The sequence below is a fragment of the Struthio camelus genome, chromosome 8 (genome assembly GCF_040807025.1).
Source record: "Struthio camelus isolate bStrCam1 chromosome 8, bStrCam1.hap1, whole genome shotgun sequence".
Taxonomy (NCBI): Eukaryota; Metazoa; Chordata; class Aves; order Struthioniformes; family Struthionidae; genus Struthio; species Struthio camelus.
In genome coordinates, this window is record NC_090949.1 from 3,818,451 (window position 1) to 3,841,510 (window position 23,060).

Consider the following 23,060-nt stretch of genomic DNA (forward strand, 5'->3'; position numbering starts at 1 on the left):
GTTGTTTACACAGTTTAAGAAAGACAGTGGAAACTCTATAGAGAACCATCCTTTAAAAGTTGAATAGAGTTCTCTTAATTTATCTGTTAAAACTGGGCCTTTTGATGTTCTTCCATACCACATCTAAATTTCCTGTAATCTTTGCTCTTAAGTAAAGAATTCATCCAAGATTATCATTGCTTTGGCTAAGAACAGAGAAAGGAAAGAAGGCAAACTGCCCTCCTTGGATTAGTTGCTGTCAGATAGCCTGACTGCAAATGATGTGCCAGAATTTACAGGAACCAGGCCAACACAGATCACTAATTTCAGCACAACTTCTACACCCCAAACACCATTAAAAATGCCATTGCTAAGGACTTTGAGAGCCAAGACATCAAAAAAGCATGCTCCACACAAGGATTTCTGCAACTCCAATGAACATCAAAATCCTTCCAAAATGTAACAAGAAAAAGTTATGGAATAAGTAGATGGGTACATGTGATAACTACGGAGGACACAGGCAACCTTCAGCTGCAATACATACATATATATATATATATTTTTAATGAGGTTTTGCTAAAAGTTATTTAGTTTCACAAAACATTCTGTTCATTCATACAATTTTCTGTTTAAAACTTAACCTATATACTATGGACCAGTTCCCTAACTGCTGTTATTACTAGCTGAGCCATACTAATATGCATCAAATGAGAAAAGCTGCACGTGTTTCTAACTGCATTTAAAGATATACTGTAAAATGCCTTACCTGAATACAGGCCTTGCTCTTACTTCTAAGACTAATCTTCATTTTCTCTATTTTTTATGCTGCAATCCAAGACAAGTATTTTGCTCTCACCAAATGGGATGTAAACAATCTTCAAGTTCATTCTAAAATCAAAAAAAATATACTCTTCATGACTAAGCTTCAAAAGGAAGCAGTATTTATTTTATGTGTTGTCATAACATTGTGATATCCCACCTTTACAAATCGGTAGGAAACGGCAGTCTCAGACCTTTGTGCATTAGCACCACCAGGCACCTACAAACTGCCTGACTTAGGCATAATAGCACATTTGCAAGGAAGTGAAGAGGCTTTACATTTTTTATGCATTAATAATGCCTCCATCAAAATGCCAAGTCTGGATCCTCCCTCAAAATAGATCATAGCAACGTGGACATCTGTCCACATTGGTAGAAAACAATAGATAATAGGTCTCAGAGTTTTCTACTGCCTCCAGATGTGTAGACAGAGAGAGAACAGAGGTGACAGCCAAAGTTTGCAAGTAAATGGGAATCTACCTCCCCCTAAGCACCACTATTGTCCTCCACCAACTCAGCCAAGGGCCCGCAAACAGCTCCTGTTAACTGAACTGTCTGACCAAGCAAACAAAATAAGGAACACGTTAACTGCTCTCCTTGAATTAAAAACAGAGGTTGCATGCCTCAACTGTAGAGATCTCATCTATTTTTCCTTCTGATAGCAGTCCATATTCGCAGGCAAAATTTGTAATGATGTCAGTCCCAAATAACCTCACCGTATTAAACAACTTATTCTGTGCTGGTACCAGTAAACTGAGAGCAGTGTTGTCCACCAACATGGCTTTTCTGTCACTTCTTTTTAAGATCTACAAACATTTCAAGTATGTATTTCACAACCTAAGAGAATATGCTACGAAGAATTACTGGACAAAATGGTAATTCCTTCCCCTCCTCCCATGAATTAATTAAAACATCACATCAGAATTTCCATTCACTAATTAGAAAGAGCGCATCTTGCATGATTACTTAATTTAATTGGTGAAGTAACACACAGATGAGAGATCACAAGTATGCAGAACATCCACAGCCTCCACAAGGATAACTTGTCATAATTTTATGAAAAAGGGAGGATTTTAGAGCGGTTGCTATTACTATGTTAGTCGGCAGGTGTGGCTGAAGAACTCATAAATGGCTCTTTGTGCTGGAGGAACAGAAGAGACTATTTGATCAAAAGGTAAATGCTAGCAGAAGTCATTCAAACACGATGCAAGTATTAAATAAATTTTCCCTGTGACTTAAGAATATCAACCCCAAAACGCACTATTGTTAAAGAAGTGCTCTTGACATCTCAGGAACGCTACGACAATATAGTATAGTTGTTAACCTAAGAACTCTCAGACCCTTACGAACATCACTGCTGATCTGGCTCAGCTGCCAGTAACATGATTGCCTAGTGTCGCCTCAGTCCCACTGGTCCCTTCTAATAAAGTCTAGTCTTTAAAATATGCATGCATCTAGGTAGAAATGCAGGGGTGGGGGTGTTTGTTTTGTACTTCCTTTGCAGCTCCAATGGCAGTTCCTATCCTTTTGAATCTAGCTGGGAATGAATGCCGCTTTATTTGACCATCACGCACTAGAGAAGAGGACTGTAACAAAACAGTAGTCTCTGCACTAGCAAAATGTTTCTACAGATTACAGGAGTAACTGAGATGGCTCTAACTGATTCTGGGAATGTTGTTCTGCAAAGCAGTATAATTGCTATAACCTAAGCTCCATTTATTGTCGGGGGCATGTTTTTCAATCCTCTTTATGCATCAAGCAACATTACTAAAAATTTTGCCATTGCAGCTTTCTGCCAATCTACTTGTTGACCTTCAGCAATCTTGCAATAGCAGTTACTTGCTTTTTCTGTTAGAACAAGCAGCTTTTGTCATCCGGGCACCTAATTTAGATACAGTGATCTTGTTCAGTTCATTACTTGCCAGTGGCTGAGTTTTAACTATCAGTTTTTTGTGTTTTATGTGTTTATCATCCACAGTTCAATAACTCAGGGTATGGTGCAGTTTCAGTCTTGGCCTGGTCATTTAAGTTGTTGTGGTTTTTGTGAGAAGCTGCTGAAGATTTCAAGATGTGCTCTCGCTGAAGTCATCAGCGAACCTAGCTGAAGCTCAACAGAAGCTGTATTCATATATGTAATCTTAATTATACTGTTTGATAACTTTATGCGTAAGAAAAAATGATAGAGCAAAGCAAGAGAACAATATCCTATCTTTCTGAGAGTTCTTATTTTTGGAACTAAAGAATCAGCCAAAAAGAGTGTACTTGTTTCTCACTTTCACTAGTCTATTTTGTAAGAACTATGTTTAACATTTAGGATCCCAAAGTATTCAGCAAATTGAAATAAACTTATTTACACCTTATAGAGGCCATTTCAGTCATCACAGGAAACATATTTACTTGCATCTCAAGTGGACCAACTATGTTTGAATGATGTAAAACAATTCCATGTAATCACAAAGCAAGAAGTAGAGAAAAAAAATCCTTTTTCTAGTGTGTGTGGGGGGTGAATTTGGGTGATCAGAATTCAGCTGTCCAAAATGAGCTGTAGCCTGAGCACTGAGTCTAGCCACTATTTACAAAAGCCCAAACACTTGTCAAAAGAACTTCAAATACCCAACTGTTAACTCTGTGCTGTAAAGAAGATGCAATACTTGCTCTTTGACATTAATCACAGTAGCTGATAATGAAAACTAATGGTGATTCATAAAGACACATCCTTTCCTAAGAAAACTGTAACAGTAGCTTGCATAACCCTGAGATTTACTTAATTAAGGAACACCCCCAGAACTCTTTTATTTGATCATAATACTTGTCTCTTGTCTTCACCTTCCTCTCCCTCTCCCTCCCAGCTTTACCACAAGTACATTTGATCAGCCTGTCCCTAAGAAGCTTCATTCAAAAAGAAAGCAAAGAGTGGGCAGGTAGGTACTTGGGTGTGGCTGGTAATTTAAAAATTGAAAGGAGTAGGGAGTGGAAATGTGTTAGAGAGAGGTGATAGCGATGTTTGCTGCAGGGAAATCGATAATCTGAAGAAAGGGACGAACCATAGCATGGTCTTTGATTGCCATATACATCTTGAGAAAGAGCGGAGGGATTTGCATAGCTGAGAAATGTACCTATGGCTTAATGACTCTGCTTACTTCTGATTAGACACGACAATTATTTTCAGTATATTAAAGGGCCGCCTTCTTGTAACCTCATAGTCGTTAAACTTTGGGGCTTTGAAATAGCTTCCCCAACAAGACCTTTGAAGAATGTTAGAGAAACGGCTACATATCAGGTACGTCTTAAATATTTGACAACTGAGACATTGAAGCTGTATCTGATAAAATCGCCTAGAGACTTCCTAGTTTATGACCAAGGCAGCCTCCGAATCACGAAAAAGCATAGGGGAAAAATAACACGGGCCAGAGTAAAATGTCAAGGTCACTCATAAGGTAGTGATAAAGTCAGCAAATAAGCAGGAACCTTTGACTTTATCCAACTACATGTTTTATTTATTATTATATTGCAGTAGCGCTCAGGGCCCCAGCCATGAATCAGAAACCCATTACGCTATCTAGTATGCAAACATATAATAAATCGACAAGACTTCAAACATCCCTTGCTTATCAGCAGCGATGTTTTAAAGCTTTGTCTGCGAAGCTATGATTTGCAGTGAAAAGCGTGGGAGGATATTTCTTACTCAGCTGGGTAGATGCCTTCACCAGAGCGACAGAGAGGTGACCGGGAGGAGCACGACCCTCGCTACATCATGGAGGATTTGCAGTGCTGGAAACAGTATTTTGGGGGGGTTAAACTCAAGCATGTCTTTGGATCCAGATGAGACGCCTTGAACTAGAGATTTGAGCGAGGAGCGGAAGTCAGAGCTGAGAAGGAAAACATAGCCACGGTTAGAAAAACGAAATCACTGAATCAGGCCAGCTTGCGGCCGAGAACTGCTACCACCGCCCTCGAGGGCTGCCGCTCGCTGACGAACGGCCCGCAGATCGAGCAGAACAGGGGCCGGCCGCCATCAGGCTTCTCAAGCATCTTTATGTCCTTCCCCTCATCCGCTTCCCCCATCGGCCCCGGGGCCTTGCCGGGCTCCTCGGTTGTTTAAACTCGGCCCCGGGCAGCGCCGCCGCCAGCGCCCCCTGACAGAGACCGACCGTTACTAACGGCCGCCTCTGGCCGCCATGCTCCCGCCCGCGCCGCCCCGCCCCGCCTGGCGGCCGCCTTTCCACCACACGTCGCGGCGGCGAGCAACCTGCCTGGGGCTCCTCCTTCCTCCTCCGTCCTCCTCCTCCTCCTCCCTCTCCTCCCTCCTCCGCCGCCCCCGGGCACCTTCCCCTCACGCGCCTCGGCAGCCAGGGCGGGGCGCGGCCGCACTCGCTTCTCGGCGGAGGGATCGCGGTGTGAGGCGCCCGCCGCGGAGGGATACGGGGCGGAGCGCCGCGCTGCGCCACCGCCTCGTCCTGCTGCTCCTGCTCCGGTGGCGGCAGCGGCGCGTTGAGGGCCCCGCTCGGCATCTGCCGCCCGCTCGCCGCTCCCTCTGCCCTGCTCTGCCCTCCGCGCCGCCCGGCGGGCTGGGGCCGCCTTCCCGCGTCGGCCTCACCCGCAGCCTGGACGCTCCCAATATGAGCAGCATCGTCTGCGCTGAGAGACACCAGGTACGAGCGGGCCGTGGCCGCCCCTTCCCCCCCCCCTCCCCCCACACGGCGGGGCGCCTCGGCCTGAGGGGAGCGGCGGCGGCAAACCGGCGGCAACCGGCTGGGCGGCCGCCGGCCCCCGCGCTGCTGCCCGCCGTCGGGCGCTGCGGCGCTGCCGTGGCGCGGGCGGGGGCGGGGGGGAAATGTCGCCGGGGCCTGGAGCAAAGCAGAGCGGCTGCTCCCCCCCCCCCCGGTGCGGGTGGGCCCTGCCCCAAGGTCAAGCCCTCGCACCTCAGTCCTTACCCCGGCTGCAGTAAGTTTTGGGGGGGGGGGGATCACCACGGTCCCACACAGAGGGACTAATGGAAATTCAGTGTCATATCACCCTCTCCTTGACTGTAACAGTTTGTAAAGGGGAAGACACTTCCCCCCCCCCCCTCCAGTGAAGGATGGCATCGTGTTTGTTCTCTTCTGCCGTGGATCGGCAAAGTAAGAAAATAAACAGGATGTAGTGATCTGAGAGCGAGGTTGATTTAATTTTAGAAGGTGGATTTCTGTAGCTACAAACCAAGCTTCTGGAGCGCAGGGTGCAACAACTGAGGAGTACTTTGCAATTAGGAAACAGTACTTTAACTGCTGCAAATAGATCTAATTTTGTTTTCCTCAGCTTGAGCTTTTGAGGGGCAGGTGATGGTGGGGGGAAGGCAAGAACTTCCTAGATTAAAAAAAATATATTTTTTTTCTGATAAACTTTCAAAAGACTATGGGAAGTGTGTGTTAGTAGAAAAAGGAAATCCACATGGAGGGAAAAAGGAAAAGAGCTCAGGTTTTAAGAGAGTGCCTATGAGGCAGAAGATTTAAAAGAAAAAAAAAGGTGCAAATTTAAAAATAAAAAAGGGGGGGCAGGAACAGTGTGGTGGGTGGAAAAGGGGAAGAGGAAATGCAGACAAGATATTGAAAAGGGGACGTAATGAGCAGTTCTAAGACACAATGAAAGATAGAACATTAGTAAAGCTGAATACTAAATAGGAAGCTTGTGTGTTGCAACCCTGAGTTATAGTCCAAATGGTGACATTCTAGCATTAGAAGCTGCTTCTAGTAAGTTTTTTAAGCCTCAAACATAAATATGTGTTTAAAAGCACACTGTACAGTTGCTCTTTATAGAGGATAGTCCAAGTAATACTTTTTTTGGACTAAATGTGAAAGATTTCAGAAAAAGTATATAGTACTTTTTTCTCTCTCTTCAAACTTAGCCATCGATAGCAAAGATTCCTCTGTTCCCCTTGCTTTGGGGCTGGGGAACACAGCTAAAGTTGATTAGCACTGAAATATAACCATTTCATTAACACATTTTCGTTACTTACCGGTGAGACGAAACCTTTAGTGGAAAATAACTGAAAACCAAATATGCAAAACAAGATTAATACAAATTCTATTTAGTCTTTGTTTTAAATCAGCAATGTAAAGAAGCTGAGCCTGAGCTGTGGTGTAAAGTGTGTTGATTTAAGTTTTAGTTCATAATGTTTTGCCCGGATGAAGACTTCGGGCATGAAAAAGAAAAATCACGTTTTTACCATGAATAAATGCAAGTCCATAAAAGACGATCTTTGAGGATGTGTGGTTATGTATTCTGATTCAAGTAGTGGCCTACGGGTAGTTGTAGGTCTGACCTACCTGTCTTGTAAACTAGACTGTGAGCAGCAAGAAGGCCGGCAGCAGCTAACAAGTGTTTCTCAGCCAGCTGTGGTGTTAAGTTCCGTTTTTGTTCCCTTGTATCAACAAGGGTCAGTCAAGTGTCAGTCGTCATAATCAACAAGTATCAGTCTTTAAATTGAAAATTTAAAAAGCATTTTCCCCAATTTAATGTTTCAATACTGAATTTAAGAGGTAATACCTTAATCTGACCAAAAACAGCTTATGCAAAATTGGCACAAAACAATGGATTTTTTATTTTTTTTTAAATGAAGTACAGCCCATGGAAAGTACCAATGGGCGCTACTAAGGATGGGAGTCTTTGGTTAGGAGGAAGAAAGAATGAATAGACCTTATTTGTCTTGTTAGGAAACAGGGTTAGTGTCTTCTGCCTCAACGCTTACCTTTGGGGACCTGTCGTCTTGGTACCTCCTCTGAGACTGCAACACTTACCATTCCTGAAACTGGCTTTATAGTGGAGAGTCCTAGATAATGATAACTGTGTGAAGTCTTTGGAGAAATGCAACAGTAATTGTAATTTAGCAGTCTTCTAAATGTTGCAGTGCTTTCCAGAGTGAAATATTGTCTAAAAAGGTTGAATGGAGAGATCCTAAATTGATATTTATTTGTTCTTGTAACTATCTGGTTAATCACATTTCGGTAGCACTTATGTCCGTCCGTAAGTTATGCCTAAAGAGAATAGTTCACTGGTGGATGAGAAGACTTAGCATCATAGTTGTTTAGGTGAGTTTTTCAAAGTGCTCCTTTAAATATATCTCAACTGAACGGGAAGAAGAAAATGGAGAAAATTCCCCTTTGGAAGTCAGTTAGCTATGGCAAACTTATGTTGCTTAGAGCGTATCATGTGGTCCTTCCATGGTCTGCTGGCATATAAGAAATAAAAATCTCAGTATGCCCCCATCAGTGTTTAAGAAACTTTGCAGACATTTGGACAAAAACCCCTGTTTTTATGTTCTAATCTAACAACTGGGTGGTTGTTTGACTACTGGCGTTCTTCTGCTTGGGTACAGCTGTGTCATTGAAACACAGCACGTGAATGCTGCGTGGCTTCTGCCCTGTCCTAATGCTGTGCAGTATTATGGAGTCTTGATTGAAAATGGTGTCTCCAGGCTCAACAGCAGTATTAATCCTTAATATTAGAGATAAACTCTGGGTTTCCATTCTATGTATGTATAACTTCTATTTCCTGCACTTCTTTTTAAGATGAAGTAAAAGCACAGGCCTGCTCTAAAGTAAGAATTTTCTTAAATGAAATATGTTATTCACATTCTAGAATGGTAATTCTGTACCATTAAAATATTTAAATAACTTGATGAGGTTTGAAAATAATTATTTCAGAGACGTTCAGACTTCATACTTAGCTTACAATGAAAGGAACATCACGCTTAGTTAAAAAAACGGAAATAATGAAGGATTACTGTAAAACTGCTGTCAGTTCTTGATGCAATGAGCTAGAAGAAAACAAGTAAAAATCGAATTAAAAAAATTAGTGACACTTATGTTTCAGAAAGATGACTCTAGCAAGCAATTTGTTTGCAGTACCTGTTCATCGCCTTTAATATAGAATATACTGTAGTTTTTGTTTTTTCATTGAATTTTAACGGATTAAAATAATTATCCTAGTAGTAATATAGCAAGACAAAAAGAGTGTGGGCGGTAATGAACATGCTTATATTATTTAATGCCAATTTGGACTAATACTAGCCACGAAAGCTGGTATTAGCCATTCACACCAAACGATATTGAAACTTTATGGCAATAATTAAGAGGTTTGCATTCCTAGATATTCAGATTAGGCAATGATATTAGATGCCTGAATCCAGGAAAAAAAAAAAAATATATATATATATATATTTGAATTCGTATACAAAGGAAGGCAAATATTTTGTTTCAACGCAGAATTGTTTTTGATGCCCTTCATAGGTCTTGAAGGTCATATGCAAGCACATTGGGCAAAGCTGCAATACTGGACATGAAATAAAGTTCTCTTGTGATGGCAAAATGTAGTAAAACGTGCCCAGAGGAATATACTTCTTGAGGGTGATTCTGGAATATAGTTGAAATTATTTGGATAGTTGTCATGTAACTTGAAATCTCTCAATAGCTTCAGTGCTGATTTTTTTTTAACAATAGTTCCTTAGGGATGAATATTGAACAGGAGAATGCTCAAGGTAATGTGTGAACAGACTAAGTAGCCCGTTTGTCCGGATCATATAGCAGTGAACGTTTAATTTGTTATGGACCTCTACTCAGTAAACAACAAAAAAACTCCTCTGAGAGTTTGGGCAGTCAAGAATGAGTTGGTGCTGAGACTCAAGCAAGCGATAGCCAGAGTGGCCTGAACTTTGTGCCAGAATGGTCCTGGTTGCATATTGATTATGTAGTGCAGCTTTTGGACTTACCTCCCCTGGCTCTTTTTTTAAAATGTCTTTTCTAGCTTGCGTTTGCCTGAATAAGTCTAGCTGTATCTGAATGATACCTGCAATGGAAATGGAAGTTTTAACATCTGAAAGTACAGATTATAAAATCAGAAGTGTCTCAGTGGCAATTCTCTTGTTTATTTCTGGGTAGTTTTGAAGAAATATAGCTTCTAAAGCTTTGTAAGTCAATTCATTGCAACGCTTGTGTTGCATTAGTATCCCTGCATCTTTGAATAATAAGATGTTTCAAATGAGTTGGGGAAAGACGACATCAGACGCTTGCTTTTGTTTTTGAGAAGTGAAACGTTTTGTTCGCTTTAGAGATTGAAAACGTTATACCAGTTGTACCAAGGAGGGAAGAAGTGCTGACTTCCAAATACTTACAGTTAAAAATTATTTGGTAAATGGATCTCTGTTTCAGTTTCATAATTTGCCTGTAGGGTTATAAAAAGAACATAAATTAAATGTATGGAGATTTTCTCTCGGCAAACATTATCTCAGCTGACACTGAACTTGGAGTCCCCAGGATAGTGTTTCAGTAGTGTTCCCTGCTTTGAGGGTGCTGTTTTACAAATAGATGCCACCGCTTGCTCTAGAGTGGTTGTTTCCTTCTTTGTGTGTGTTCGTGTCTATTCTAGTAGCCAAACTTTAAATTTAACAGCAATTCTTTCTACCTGGTTATCTACTGATTGAAATGTAGTCTTTAAGATTGAAGTCCTTAATGAAAAAGCGATTTCCCTGTGTTAACAGGGAGAGACTATTGTGGGATGGTGCCCCCTACTGCTCTCGAGAATTACTGCCTCGTGCCTGGTCTCGCTCGTCTCTTTAAGTGTCAGCCAGGCATTAAAGTAGTGAGGCTCTCTTCTTATGACATGGATGACTTTTAATTTTTGCCTGGGAGAAATGAGCTGCGCTGATTTTTAGGAAACCTGATTCCCAGTGTGGCATTCCATGTGCAGATACAAATATGGTTTTGGAGCTGCCGTAGGGAGCGCAATGGATGAAATGGGCAGTGTTTTCCCGAGGTGGGAACAGGGTTGGGGAAGGCTCCAGAGTACGTGTTCATTGCCCACTCCCTCCCCGCTGCTCCTGCCCTTCCCTTCTCCTCCCTTCCCGAATAGCCCAGCATAAGCACCCAGCTGCCGGAGTATTTGGAATCCCATCCGACAAATCGACCCCAGCTGGAAGTACCAGTGGTGAACTTCAGTAGCACCTAGAGATTCTGTTTGCAGGGTATTAGAGACTTTTTCCTAAGAAGTTACATTAGAAAATAGAAATTTCTGATTTTTAAAATTTATTTTTATTTTATTTTTTCGGAAGCACCTAGAACTGGAGAAATGACCAGTCATTTCAGACATGTCCTTAATCAGTCCATTTTAGGCATTATCGGAAATGAAAGATATGAGTTCAGGGAAGAGCAAAAGGTATGAGGCATGTGGATTGGTCTCTTTTTTTAAAAAAAATTAGTAGTTTTTGTGGTGTTATTTAAGAGTTATCAACTTGTGTAAGCAAGTGATAAAGGTCTAGATAAAGGAAGTGCTGAAGGTTAGAGTCGATAGGAATTGCCTAAAATGGGATTAACCTGTTTGAACGTTTTCTCTAAATATTTAGCCGCTGTCTTGTCTCTATGGGTATCAGAATTGATTTGGTTGACCTCTTGTTACACATGAGAATGTATCAGTGCCAGCATGGAAAAATATACTTGTTTGTGTCAGAAACTTCTGTTGAAGAGACTCTTAAAGTCCCATCTGAAATACATAGTACTACTATATTTTATCTTTACTTAATAATTGCTCTGTTATTACAGATTATGATGCATGATTATCACAGAAGAAATTCATGTCTATAGCTCTTAAGGACTTCATTACATCATCTTCAAGCCTGATAGTTTTGGAATCCATATAGCAGCTGCAAAGACACGTCTGCTTGCGTTTCAACAAACATCTTCACTATCAGAAGATACTGAAACTGAAGTGCTTAACAAAGTGATACCATTGGATTATTTTAAGATCTCCCAGTTATAAATTTACGGTAATATATTTACTAGGTAAGTTAATATTGTTAGCTGTGTATCTGATAGGGAGTAGTTTTGCTCCAATTCTGTTATTTTAAAAACTTTCTTTTTTGGGTGGAAATAAAACATAGCAAATGAAAACTTATGCAGATGGAAACACTTGTAAGCGACTGTTTTAGGGTCAAATGCTTTCTGTAGCAAGTCAATTTAAAGTAAGTGGATTAAAGCTAGAATTATTTTGTGTAGGGCTTGCTATGTTTTGTGCGCGTGCTCGCTCTTTCTGTCTTGCTCTCGCGCACATGCTTTTTTTTTTTTTTTTAATTAAAGGTCTGAGTGATCATTAGAATTTTCTTAAACTTCAGATGGCAGTATAAGTTGTTGCTGGAAGTATTTGAGGCATACCACATAGTCTTTCCTAGAAAATTGTTGAGAATCTCTGCTTTTGCATCTGTCTGTTAGCAACTTCAACTTATGAAGTTGGCTTTTATTTTAAATGTATAGGTCATCTCAGGTGCTACCCTTCCCAGGGTCATATTTTAGTGTTCTTAATTTAGCTCCCTGTTTGTGAAGTGGACTTTCCTCGCAAAACTTTTCCTGTTCCAATTTGCCTGAGGTGGTATGTTTGTATACGGGTAAGATTTTTCCGATCAAGTTTTGTTAGCTTCATGATGATTCAGAATATATGCTCAGAATGTTTTTCATTCTGTCAGTTTTGTTGACGTTATGTTCCGGAAATATTTCAGAGTAGCTGAAAATCATGAGTGATTTTCACTACTCTGACAGTTAAACAGATGAACAGTAGTTTTGTATTTCCATAGCTGCTATTCTACTTCCCTTGTTGCTTCAAATTCTCAATTCTTACAGCTTTCAACACAGTTGCTTTTTTAGGTCCATGCAAAAATGAAATTGGCTAATATGACAAATTTCATTAGAGTCAGCAGAAAATAGTGATGAGTCTACTAAATCTGATCTTTACAGAGGGGAATAAAGCATCTTATGTAATCCAGTGGTTCCCAGCTTGTTCCGATAGAGCTAGCACAGGTTCAGCAACTTACTGAAGTGATGTGGACATATTAAAAGTTATGGCCTGTCTCGCTCTTTGAAAGTCATTAATGCAGGCCATCTCCGTCAATGCAGGATTGTTGTCAACAGCGCTCATCATCAGTAGCGCTCGCCTATGGCTTTTCTTAAATAGATGGATGTTTATTTGAAAAAGTTCCCAGGAATATTCGATGTTTGAGAAAGACATGTTAATAATACTTTTATCTTGAAGCGAAATGTTGCATCTGTAAACTTTACCTATTCTGTTTTCAGCCCAACAACAGCAAAATGATTCCTAATGGATATTTGATGTTTGAAGATGAAAATTTCATCGAGTCATCTGTTGCCAAACTAAATGCCTTGCGTAAAAGTGGTCAGTTCTGTGATGTCCGACTTCAGGTAATTCTTTTCATCCTGAATATAACAGCTGAATGGCTTTTCATCCTTATGCTATGTTTTTTCCATTGTTTATGAGCCATGAGACTTTTGAAATGCATCTTCCGCAAAAAAATTAGAAAATTAGATTCTTTAAAAAAAAAAAAAAAAAAAAGAGCCAAAAAGCATATATTGCTTTGGTAAGAGAAGTAAAACCAATGTATTTTTTTCAGCTATCTGAGGTAAACTGAAGATAGCATTGATTTAAAAAATTAATTGAACTGTGATGTTCACCTTGGGTATGCCTTTACGCTACTATAATAGAAGTGTATGTTTTAAAATTCTTACTGGCCTGTGGGTTTCTTATTTATGTTTTACACGTAGGTATGTGGACATGAGATGTTGGCACACAGAGCTGTGCTAGCTTGCTGTAGTCCCTACCTGTTTGAAATCTTCAATAGTGATAGTGATTCTCATGGAATTTCTCATGTTAAGTTTGATGATCTCAATCCAGAAGCTGTTGAAGTTTTATTGAATTATGCCTATACTGCTCAGTAAGTATTTTTCTGAGAAACTGGAGAGTAGATGTTAATTAAAAATCCAAGTAATGAAGCTAACTTTCTTCCGTAGGTTAAAAGCTGATAAAGAACTAGTGAAAGATGTATACTCCGCAGCAAAGAAGTTGAAGATGGAGAGAGTTAAGCAGGTACAGTTTTCAACTCTTCCAGAGGTCTGTTCCGCGCTCAGAGAGCAGACAAATGTTATGTTTTTTGATGTTTAATTGGAAAAAAATTGATTATTCTGTCAAAAAGTGCTTATCAGCTGCTAACCTTCCTTAGATATTCAACAGCATAGTATAGATTTGAGTGATACCAGTACGTATTGCTTCCACTTGTGTAATCTTTCTCTTGAACGGCTCTCTGACGTTTTGTATTTATGTGCAAGATTTTTATTTGTATTTGTGTAAGCAAAAACTGTTTACCTAACTTCAGTGGAGTTTATGGAAGTCGGTGGTGTGCTCAGTTTTGTTATAGAGGGCCTACTTAAACGTGTAAGTCTGTGTCAATCGTGTGTCAAAAAGGAGTAGTCTGCACCCTCTTGATCGTAAGTTTTCCAGGGCTTGAGTTTAAAAATACTTACTCTTGTTACAAGTGGGATGCCGTTGAGACAGGAATTGGGATTCTAATCTTCACTTAACTGCAGATGTACAGTTTTGGATAGGTGTTCAATAGAAAAGCATAGGGTAAGTTTGTATGTGTGTAAGTAACTTGCTATGTATATTACTCTTTTAACTCACGCTTATTCTCGTGGTAGGCAACGTTTCATTTAGAGTGCCATTTGCGGAGACAAACTGACTGTTTTGCAGTTAAAAAACAGTTGTGGCTGCATTTTGGGGTGGGAAATTTATACATATAAAAATCTTGTCTACTTGTAAATCACGGGGCGGTCTTCCTTCTTAACAGGTTTGTGGTGACTACTTGCTCTCTAAGATGGATGTTCAGAGCTGCATCTCTTACCGAAACTTTGCGAGCTGTATGGGAGACTCGCGTTTGTTGAGCAAGATTGATGGCTACATTCAGGAACATCTTTTGCGTATTTCAGAACAGGAGGAATTTCTCAAACTTCCGCGGTTAAAGGTTAGCTGGAGTCTGTAGGCTTATTTCTGGCACGTGACTCTGGGGAAGGGAAGGAAGTTAAAAGTTACATTTCTGTATGGCAACCCAAGGAATCATTACGTTATTGCAGCTCCCTCTTTGAGAGCGGAAAGACTTCATGTGTCCTGAGTTACATGAACAATATGAAAATTCTTGATTTGCATAATATTCGTACTACTGTAAAACTTAATTGTAGAGGACACATACTGTCTTCCTTTCTTAGAAGGCATACAACATCACTGCAGTTGTACGTAAACATGCTTTCTAGTTGCTGCAGCGAAGGCTGAAATCCCCTGCTGGATGGTGTTTTCTAGCTCTGCAGTAAAGTGAGAGTACTCTCTTAAGGAGTAACGGTGACTATGTAAAGTACGGTATGCCACACACGTGAGGGTAAAACCTGTTCAGTAAATCATTCAGTAACTCACTTCCTGTATTTTATAATTCAAGCTTGAAGTAATGCTTGAAGACAATGTCGGCCTACCCAGCAACGGCAAATTATACACAAAGGTAATCAACTGGGTACAGCGCAGCATCTGGGAGAATGGAGACAGCCTGGAAGATCTAATGGAAGAGGTTAGTCTTTAAGAAAATGGGATTAAACACCTTAAGCAAATCAATGTGAAGGATGATCCCTTTTTTCTTTTTCAAATTTTTTTTCCCACTTTTTTTTTTTTTTTTTTTTTTTACACTGTGACCCTAAAGAATTTAAATTTTACTGTAGGTACCCCTAAGCTGAGAAACTGGGGGGGTATTCAGGTGAGCTGAATGAACTGTTCAGTCTGGTCTTCTGCTTTCCTTTTTTGCTCAGTTTGCTATTTAGTAACTTCAAAGTGGCATGTATCTTGCTCTAGAGTTGGGGAGGTGGTACTGAAACTTGCTGTAGATTCTTGATGTTTTCCTTTGCAGGTTTTGCTTGTAAATGAGAAGTAGGTAAAAGCTTCTAATGGTTGTTCCTCCCCGTTGATTTATCTCCCCATAGGTTTATTAACAAAACTAGGATACCAAGGCTGAAGAACCAAGAAGAAACCTCAAGTGTATTGACACGTACAGAAGCAGCAGTCCTGCCCCAGTTCTCCTAAGAAAATCCGCTGTGGGCAGAGAACGATGATGATGATTTAATGGTGTTTACTTACTCCTTTACAGGATATATTATTTTGAAAGTTGTGTGTTGTTAAATGGCTTTACTCATGAATACTCATACTAGATGTAGCCTGGGCAGTTTTTAATGGAAAAACTAGTGGGGAATCTACATTTTTAATTGGCTGGGAAAAGTGGACTTTATTACCAGAAAAAAGTCGCAAAATCTTCCCAGTTTGTTATTACAGGCGCGATAGGTCTTCGGAATGCCTTTGTATAAGCAGAAGTACATTTGATACTGTCATATATTCTCATGTGTATATTTCACCTTGGAATAACTCTCTTAAAAAGTTTTGATATAGCCTATTGAAATTGAGATGCCTTTCATTGAAAGGCTTGCATCTGAGGTTTAGTCATGGACAACAAGTTTCTCCAGACTTTAAATCTGTGTTGTCTTCCCTCATCCCCACACCTTTCTTCTAGAGTCCACTCTTGGCTTCTCTTTTTCTGATCAAGATAAATATATGTATTTTTCAAAGGAGAAAACTTGTTTGCGGGGTAACAAAATGCTTGCATGAGATTATGAATTTGTGTAATTCTGCAAATTAATGTACATCTTGCTTGTCTAATGTTTCTGTGCTGGAAAAACAGTAGAAGTCCTTGAAAAATGAAGATTTCTTTCAAGCTGAGAACGCAAGGAACCTTCATCCAGTCTTTGAAGATTGCCACCATGACATCTGCTTCCTTTTAGTTTTGTCATTCTGCTAGATTGAGATGAGATGACGAGAAGTATGCTGGCGACTGCCTTTTGTAATCTGCCTGTAGCTAAGTAGCAGTGGAGACGGTAGCCACATGGGTATTCTGTTGTTGTTTTTGCAGGTTCAAACGCTGTACTACTCAGCTGATCACAAGCTGCTTGATGGAAATCTGCTAGATGGACAGGCTGAGGTGTATGGCAGTGATGATGACCACATTCAGTTTGTGCAGGTACCAATTGCAGACAGTCTGAGGTAACCTCAGGGAGACCGGAGCAGTTCACAGCACGCTTCGTCTTGTGTGTTGCAGCGGAGAGAGCAGCTTTACTGGTGAAATAATTGCGGGAGAGGATTTTTCTCAAAACCGTTGGAGGCGATGATTCAGTTTCTGCCTCTGCTTGATGTGGCAGACTGAAACAAAGCGAGCCCTTCCAAAACGGAGTGCTTGAGACTTCAAACTAAATCTTAGGCTGTCAGAAGAAAGAGGAAGGTGGTGAAGCAGTCTGCCATAGCAAGAGCTTAGGTAGTTTAGAAGAGATGTATAGGAAATCATATTTAAGAGACTGAAAAGAATCAGGGACTGTTTGTCTGGCAGTATTCCCGTTTATGTCAATGCATCTGTTAAGAGTTTTGGCATAGACAAACATTCTGGACATCAGATAACTTCTAATCCTTCAGATCCAGCATCCATTCCTCCTGTTGAGTCACACTGACAATGTGTGAGAGAGATTTCAAAAAAGCAGCAGTAGAGGATTTCTGGCTTAGGGACAGCTCATGCTTTCACTGTGTAGAGATTACTCGCTTTTGAGATGACTTTTGGGGGTGGGGGCACTCTAACTGGATACAATATTCTCAACTCCTGCGAAACACAGCACAACTGAGGCTGTTTAAGAAACAAAGAAGAAACAAGGGCTATTAGATCTAAATTATCAGTTGCTTTCTGCAAGTGAAGGTTGTGAGCTAGAAGTAAATATATGTTAATGTTGTAACTGGTAATGGTGGAACGTGCTGGTACAAAAGCACGTTTCCTGAAGTTTTTAGCAACTTGTTTATGTAAAATACTCTCCATCCAGGAGCATGGATTTTAGAAGTGAAAAGAAATGAAGAGTCAGCTAATCTTCTTGTCTTAATTGTTTTTAACAAAACCGTCATAGATGTCATAACTTTGGATGCTACTCATTATAATACTTAGAAGCTGAAAGGTGAACTTTGAAAAGATTTATTTTCAGAAAGGAGGCCAGGAGCTTTCTCTTTCTCTCTTTCTTTCTCTCTTTTTAAATTTTTTTTTTCCTTTTTTCTTGTTCTTGAATCCTTTCTGGTAGTCAGAATTACCAGTTTTGGAAACTTGCATCCAACCCTTTGAAATCTTCAACAGTCAAGAGAATTAACACACGAAACCCACAGATAATGGGTCTGGAAAAGCTGTAATTTTTTCAAATCCGGTCTGTCAAGGCAATTTAAGGGTAGAAGAAAATGCTGTAAATGGGATGAAGATTCAGAAATAACAGAAATGCTATGCACGGATGAACTGGTTATCATGCTGAGCTGTGTGTCAAAGTGTTGCCAAGTGTCAAATTGTCATATATAACCTTATACAGAGAAGTGTGAGCTAGATGATAAATTTTAGAATCGTCTTATGACAGTTTCTATAAAAGTCATACACGCTCCAGGGAATCTCCAGGCATTGTAAACTTCAGGAGTGCAGCCATAATCTTTGCTGCTAAATAGAAGAGGCAGAATATTAACTACTTGTGTTTGGGTCTTATGATTTAAAAAACAAACAAACAAACAAACCCTGTGCAGTGTAATCTGAAACACAGATTTTTACTTCTCTGTATCTTTTAATTTAGCGTAATAGTGTAAAATTTAGCATAATACAGTATAAATTAAGCTGAAGAAAAGAAACCAGAGAGCTCTTGTTGGTGGAAAGTATCAAAGGAGTAAAATCCAAGAAACAGTTAATCTGAGCACAGAGAGGAATTGAGGTGAAACTAATTTGTCTTCAGGGGATGAAGAGAATAGTTAATTCACTTCCAAGTAGCGTTATATAATTAACTTGAGTTCCAGAGGCAGAGTTTGCAAGTTAGGCTTCTAGTTTATAAATCGTTTCTGTCCAAATGGCTCTTTCTTAGGTTTGAAAATTCTCGTAATAATGCGTACTTGACTCCTCCGGGAACTCAAAATGATTTCTAGTCAGAGACTAGAAGCGCAGAAGTAGCAATCGTAGGCTGAAAGGAGTACCAAGACGCAGGGTGTTCTCGGCCACTGATGTTTTTTTAGGTAGAGAAGATGCTCTGTTTAAATTCAAGGTGTGCTACAAATGGTGGTCTGCGGAGGTGGTAGATGAAGCCTTTCCTTGCATAGCACAGAGAAGGAAAGGTAGAACCAGGTGTAGTCTCTGGCCAGGTTTCTGTAGCTGCCTTTTGATTTTGCAGAAAAAGCCACCACGTGAGAATGATCACAAGCAGATAAGTAGCAGCTCCTCTGGAAGTCTTTCTCCAAATGCTACTGTTCAGAGTCCTAAACATGAATGGAAAATCATTGCTTCAGAGAAAACATCAAGTGAGTATCTTAGCTTTTTTTTTTTTTTTTTTTTTTTTGGTGTGTGTGTCTCAAAGATGTCTGGTATTACGTATCTACCACCCCATATCCACTACGGATCCCCCTTAACATCCATAAGAAATATGGAAGTATTTTTTCTTACTGATGAGGTGATAGATACAAATTAAATAACTTGCCCAGTAATTCATAAGATGTTTCTAATATAACTGGGGCCAAACTTGAATCGTCTGCATCTTGATTCTTTAGCCATAAGGCTGTCCCAGAGCCCATGTGTGTATAATTTGAACCAAAAAGTCTAAACTGTAGACAAGTGTTCTTTGATTAATCAAAGATTTATTTGCAGTGCGTGGGAGGAGGCTTTCTCCTAGCACATCTTTAGATTGCCATCTCATATACTTCTAGGATGATATTAATCATCTTAAAAACAGCGTTTTTTCTATAACTCTGCTAACACTTGGAACCTATAACCCTAAACAGCAGCATAACATGTTTCATGAAGTAGGGAAGAAGCATAATCGGAAGCCCCTTGGTGGTATTCATTCAAAATGTGGTTATATTAGCTTTTTTTCCTCCTGATTACAGGTAACACCTACCTGTGTCTTGCTGTTTTGGATGGTGTGTTGTGTGTGATATTCCTGCACGGACGTAACAGCCCTCAGAGCTCTCCCACTAGCACGCCGCGACTGCTCAAGAGTCTGAGTTTTGAGCTTCAGCCAAGTGATGTAGTAGAAAAGCCCATGTCTCCTATGCAGTATGCTCGATCTGGATTGGGCACAGCTGAACTTAATGGCAAGCTAATAGCTGCAGGTAAAAAAAAAAAAAAAAAAAAAAAAAAAAAAAGTTCTTTAAAACAGCTCACTCAGTTACAGAAGACACTGTGTATTTCTTTCCAACTATGTAGACTATTTCACAGAGTCAGTTTTCTTAAACTTCCAAGCAACTGGTCTTCAGAAACTCACTATGACCTGACCTTTTGCTTTTGCCTGTAGGTGGATATAATAGAGAGGAGTGTTTGCGCACCGTGGAGTGCTATGATCCACAAAAGGACTCTTGGACTTTCATTGCACCTATGAGAACACCAAGAGCTCGATTCCAGATGGCAGTTTTGATGGTATGTAGTGGGTGGAGATTAGATGGTAATGTTGAATTATGTAAATAGCTTAAGTATGTGGGACAAATGTGGTAAACTTCATGGTAACTGAAGTTGCTTTATTGTAGCTAACAAAACTAATAAAGCGATAATGAGTTGAACTGTTTTGTTTTCTCTTTTAATATGTGAAACATGCTATTTTTTCCATTAGGGGCAGCTGTATGTTGTGGGTGGGTCAAATGGTCACTCAGATGACTTGAGCTGCGGAGAAATGTATGAGCCAGAAATAGATGACTGGACTCCTGTTCCAGAATTGAGAACCAATCGTTGCAATGCAGGTAATAGATCTGCAGTTGATGGTCTGTCTGTCTGTCCATGCCTGGCCCCTACTAATTTATGAGCTTACTTATTTTTCTTATTTATGTGAACAGGAGTTTGTGCCCTGAATGGAAAACTGTACATTGTTGGTGGTTCAGATCCTTATGGTCAGAAGGGACTTAAGAACTGCGATGTATTCGATCCTGTAACAAAATCTTGGACAAGCTGTGCTCCCCTTAATATCCGTAAGTTTGTTGTATAGTTCGAGGAGGGGAGGGAAGAGGGACTGTTGTAGAACTCCAGATCTTTTCTTTTGTGCTGTGGTAAACTGGTAGTATGTGACGACTCCCGTGACTGGCTGTAACTCATGGCTTTTGATTTGTAGGGAGACATCAGTCTGCAGTATGTGAGCTAGGTGGGTATTTATACATAATTGGAGGAGCAGAGTCGTGGAACTGCCTGAACAGCGTAGAGCGCTATAATCCGGAGAACAACACCTGGACACTGATTGCTCCCATGAACGTGGCTAGACGAGGAGCTGGAGTGGCTGTTCATGACGGTAGGCTCTATAGTCTTAACCAACTTCTTGTGCTTGATGAATCTTGTCACGTTAAGCTACAGCACGAGTGGAATGTGAAGCTGCCTTCCTTGCTAGGGAAGAAAGGATACAGGGAGAAACTGACTGTTCCTTCAATGAAATTAAAAACTCCAACCAGAGAATCGAAAAACTTGGTTTTGGGGGCATTCCTTTTCAAAAACATCACCATGCAGCTTCTGTTTGAATCTGGACTTGGCTGAAATTATTCCTCAGTAGGTGCAACTAGCTCTAACGAGCAAGAGAGCCAAAGCTAGTTACAACTGCAACTTCAGAACCTGAATAAGGCAAAGACTTCCTCATCGGAATTCCTAAATTCGCTTGCTTTGGCTTAGTTTGCCTGCCTGGAACGTACTCTGTATTTGGTGACACGCTTGGTGCCTAGCAGTTAAGCATCCGTTTTATTTCCTTTTGATAGGAAAACTCTTTGTTGGTGGAGGCTTTGATGGCTCTCATGCAGTGAGCTGCGTGGAGATGTACGACCCTGCTAAAAACGAATGGAAGATGATGGCAAGTATGACTACTCCAAGAAGCAATGCTGGCATTACAGCTGTGGCAAACACCATTTACGCAGTTGGGGGCTTTGACGGCAATGAATTCTTGAACACAGTGGAAGTCTACAACCTGGAATCAAATGAATGGAGCCCCTACACAAAAACTTACAAATTTTAAGTGATTTAAATTTCCTTTTCAAACTAACAGGCTTAGTGATGTAATTGTGTTTTAGTAGAGGTACACTTGTGAATAGGGTTGGGGAGGGCATAGATGTTGCCAACAGCAACACAGAGCTTTTGCATATTGCATATTAATGTGCTGTACATATTTGTTTTGGAAGAAAGAATATCAAGATGAAGGGGTTTTTTTGTGTATTTTAGAACTTTGTCTTAGTGGGTTTTTTTTTTTTCAAGATTTTGAAGATATTGCAAGAGAAACTAGACTGGGCATATCATTTCAGGAGCTTCCCCCAGTGTTTGTTTTGCCACTTTGCACAGTAAATGACTTTTTTTTTTTTTTTAATGTAGAATGTGTTTAGGGGGCAGGAAGTATAAGGTTTTTGGGGGGGAGTAGTTAGTTCTTTCATCAGACCTTGTTTTTCCTCATAACTGGAACAATCTGTAACAAGAAGCCTTATTTAAATAGATATAATGGCTATTTTTTTTATTAAAAAAGCTGACATGCCTGCCAATACCTAATCTTTTATGATTGCCTTTTTATAACAGTTTTTATATACTCAGCAGAGTATTTTATCTGTTGAAATGAAAATGGCAGATAAATGGCTATTGAAGCAAAGAGACAATCTTGGAGTTCATAGAGACCGAGTGGGACACTGAATTTACCACTGTATGTGAGCTTCTAAGCTTTTGCCTCTGCTACAATATTGTAACTTAGTATGCAACACTTTCATTAGATTTGAATGGAGTTTCTGAACATAACATAGCTGTGACCTTTTAGTAATGAGAAATTTTTTTGGCTCAAATAGTTTGACAAAAACGCAGAGGGTGTTTTATGTACAGCAGTTTTATTCCAGTTGAGCTAACACTTGTAAAACAAGAACTGAAGTGTGTTTTTTTTTTTTTCCTCATGGTTTTTCAACTACTTCCTGTTAGCAAAGGAAATGTATTCCTCTGATAAGTAATGGCGTTGTTTTATTTTTCTAATATCACAAGCTGAAACTGTGCTAGAATACAAATTACTTGATTTCATATGTGCTCATAGTACTATGTTGTAGTTCACTTTCTCTATTCATCTGGATACAATGTTGGTTAGGATGACTTGGTGTCTAATGTATAGTGCTGCACATCTAACTCCCAGTGCCAAAATTAGCACTTAATGCTTGCTGCTGATGCAAACACATTAAAGGTACCTTTTGGGAAATCCTTGCACCACCAGCTTGCTGTAACGTGTGTTTGTGTCCTTTCTTTAATGAGACTGCTTGTAAACGGAAGTTCGCAACCCTAGAATCACAGTTTCAAACACAGACATACTTGGACAAACTGTGGAATAAATTCAAAACTA

At 40.1% G+C, this 23,060-nt stretch overlaps 2 protein-coding genes across 5 annotated transcripts in view; one reads left to right on the forward strand and one right to left on the reverse strand.

Annotated features, from left to right (window-relative positions):
- The first annotated feature begins 5,029 nt into the window (after positions 1 to 5,029).
- IVNS1ABP (influenza virus NS1A binding protein) lies at positions 5,030 to 22,933 on the forward strand. 4 transcript variants are annotated; one of them, XM_068953542.1, is made up of 15 exons: positions 5,030 to 5,450; positions 11,370 to 11,609; positions 12,891 to 13,016; positions 13,377 to 13,546; positions 13,623 to 13,698; positions 14,456 to 14,629; positions 15,095 to 15,220; positions 16,604 to 16,711; positions 18,915 to 19,041; positions 19,624 to 19,848; positions 20,031 to 20,152; positions 20,343 to 20,469; positions 20,563 to 20,694; positions 20,835 to 21,008; positions 21,463 to 22,933. In XM_068953542.1, the coding sequence occupies exons 3-15, from the start codon at positions 12,906 to 12,908 to the stop codon at positions 21,714 to 21,716; spliced, it is 1,926 nt and encodes a 641-aa protein (XP_068809643.1). In that variant the 5' UTR covers positions 5,030 to 5,450; positions 11,370 to 11,609; positions 12,891 to 12,905; the 3' UTR covers positions 21,717 to 22,933. The 4 variants fall into 4 exon arrangements, with proteins under 4 accessions (XP_068809643.1, XP_068809645.1, XP_009670953.1 ...); XM_068953544.1 differs by having other exon boundaries at positions 5,031 to 5,450; positions 12,902 to 13,016; XM_009672658.2 differs by lacking the exon at positions 5,030 to 5,450 and adding an exon at positions 10,683 to 10,795.
- The window catches only part of SWT1 (SWT1 RNA endoribonuclease homolog), a 40,405-nt gene continuing 39,737 nt past the window's right edge, over positions 22,393 to 23,060 (reverse strand). The window contains exon 20 of the mRNA XM_068953535.1: positions 22,393 to 22,999. The gene's annotated coding sequence lies outside the window, so the exon portion shown is untranslated. The remainder of the gene's footprint in view (positions 23,000 to 23,060) is intronic.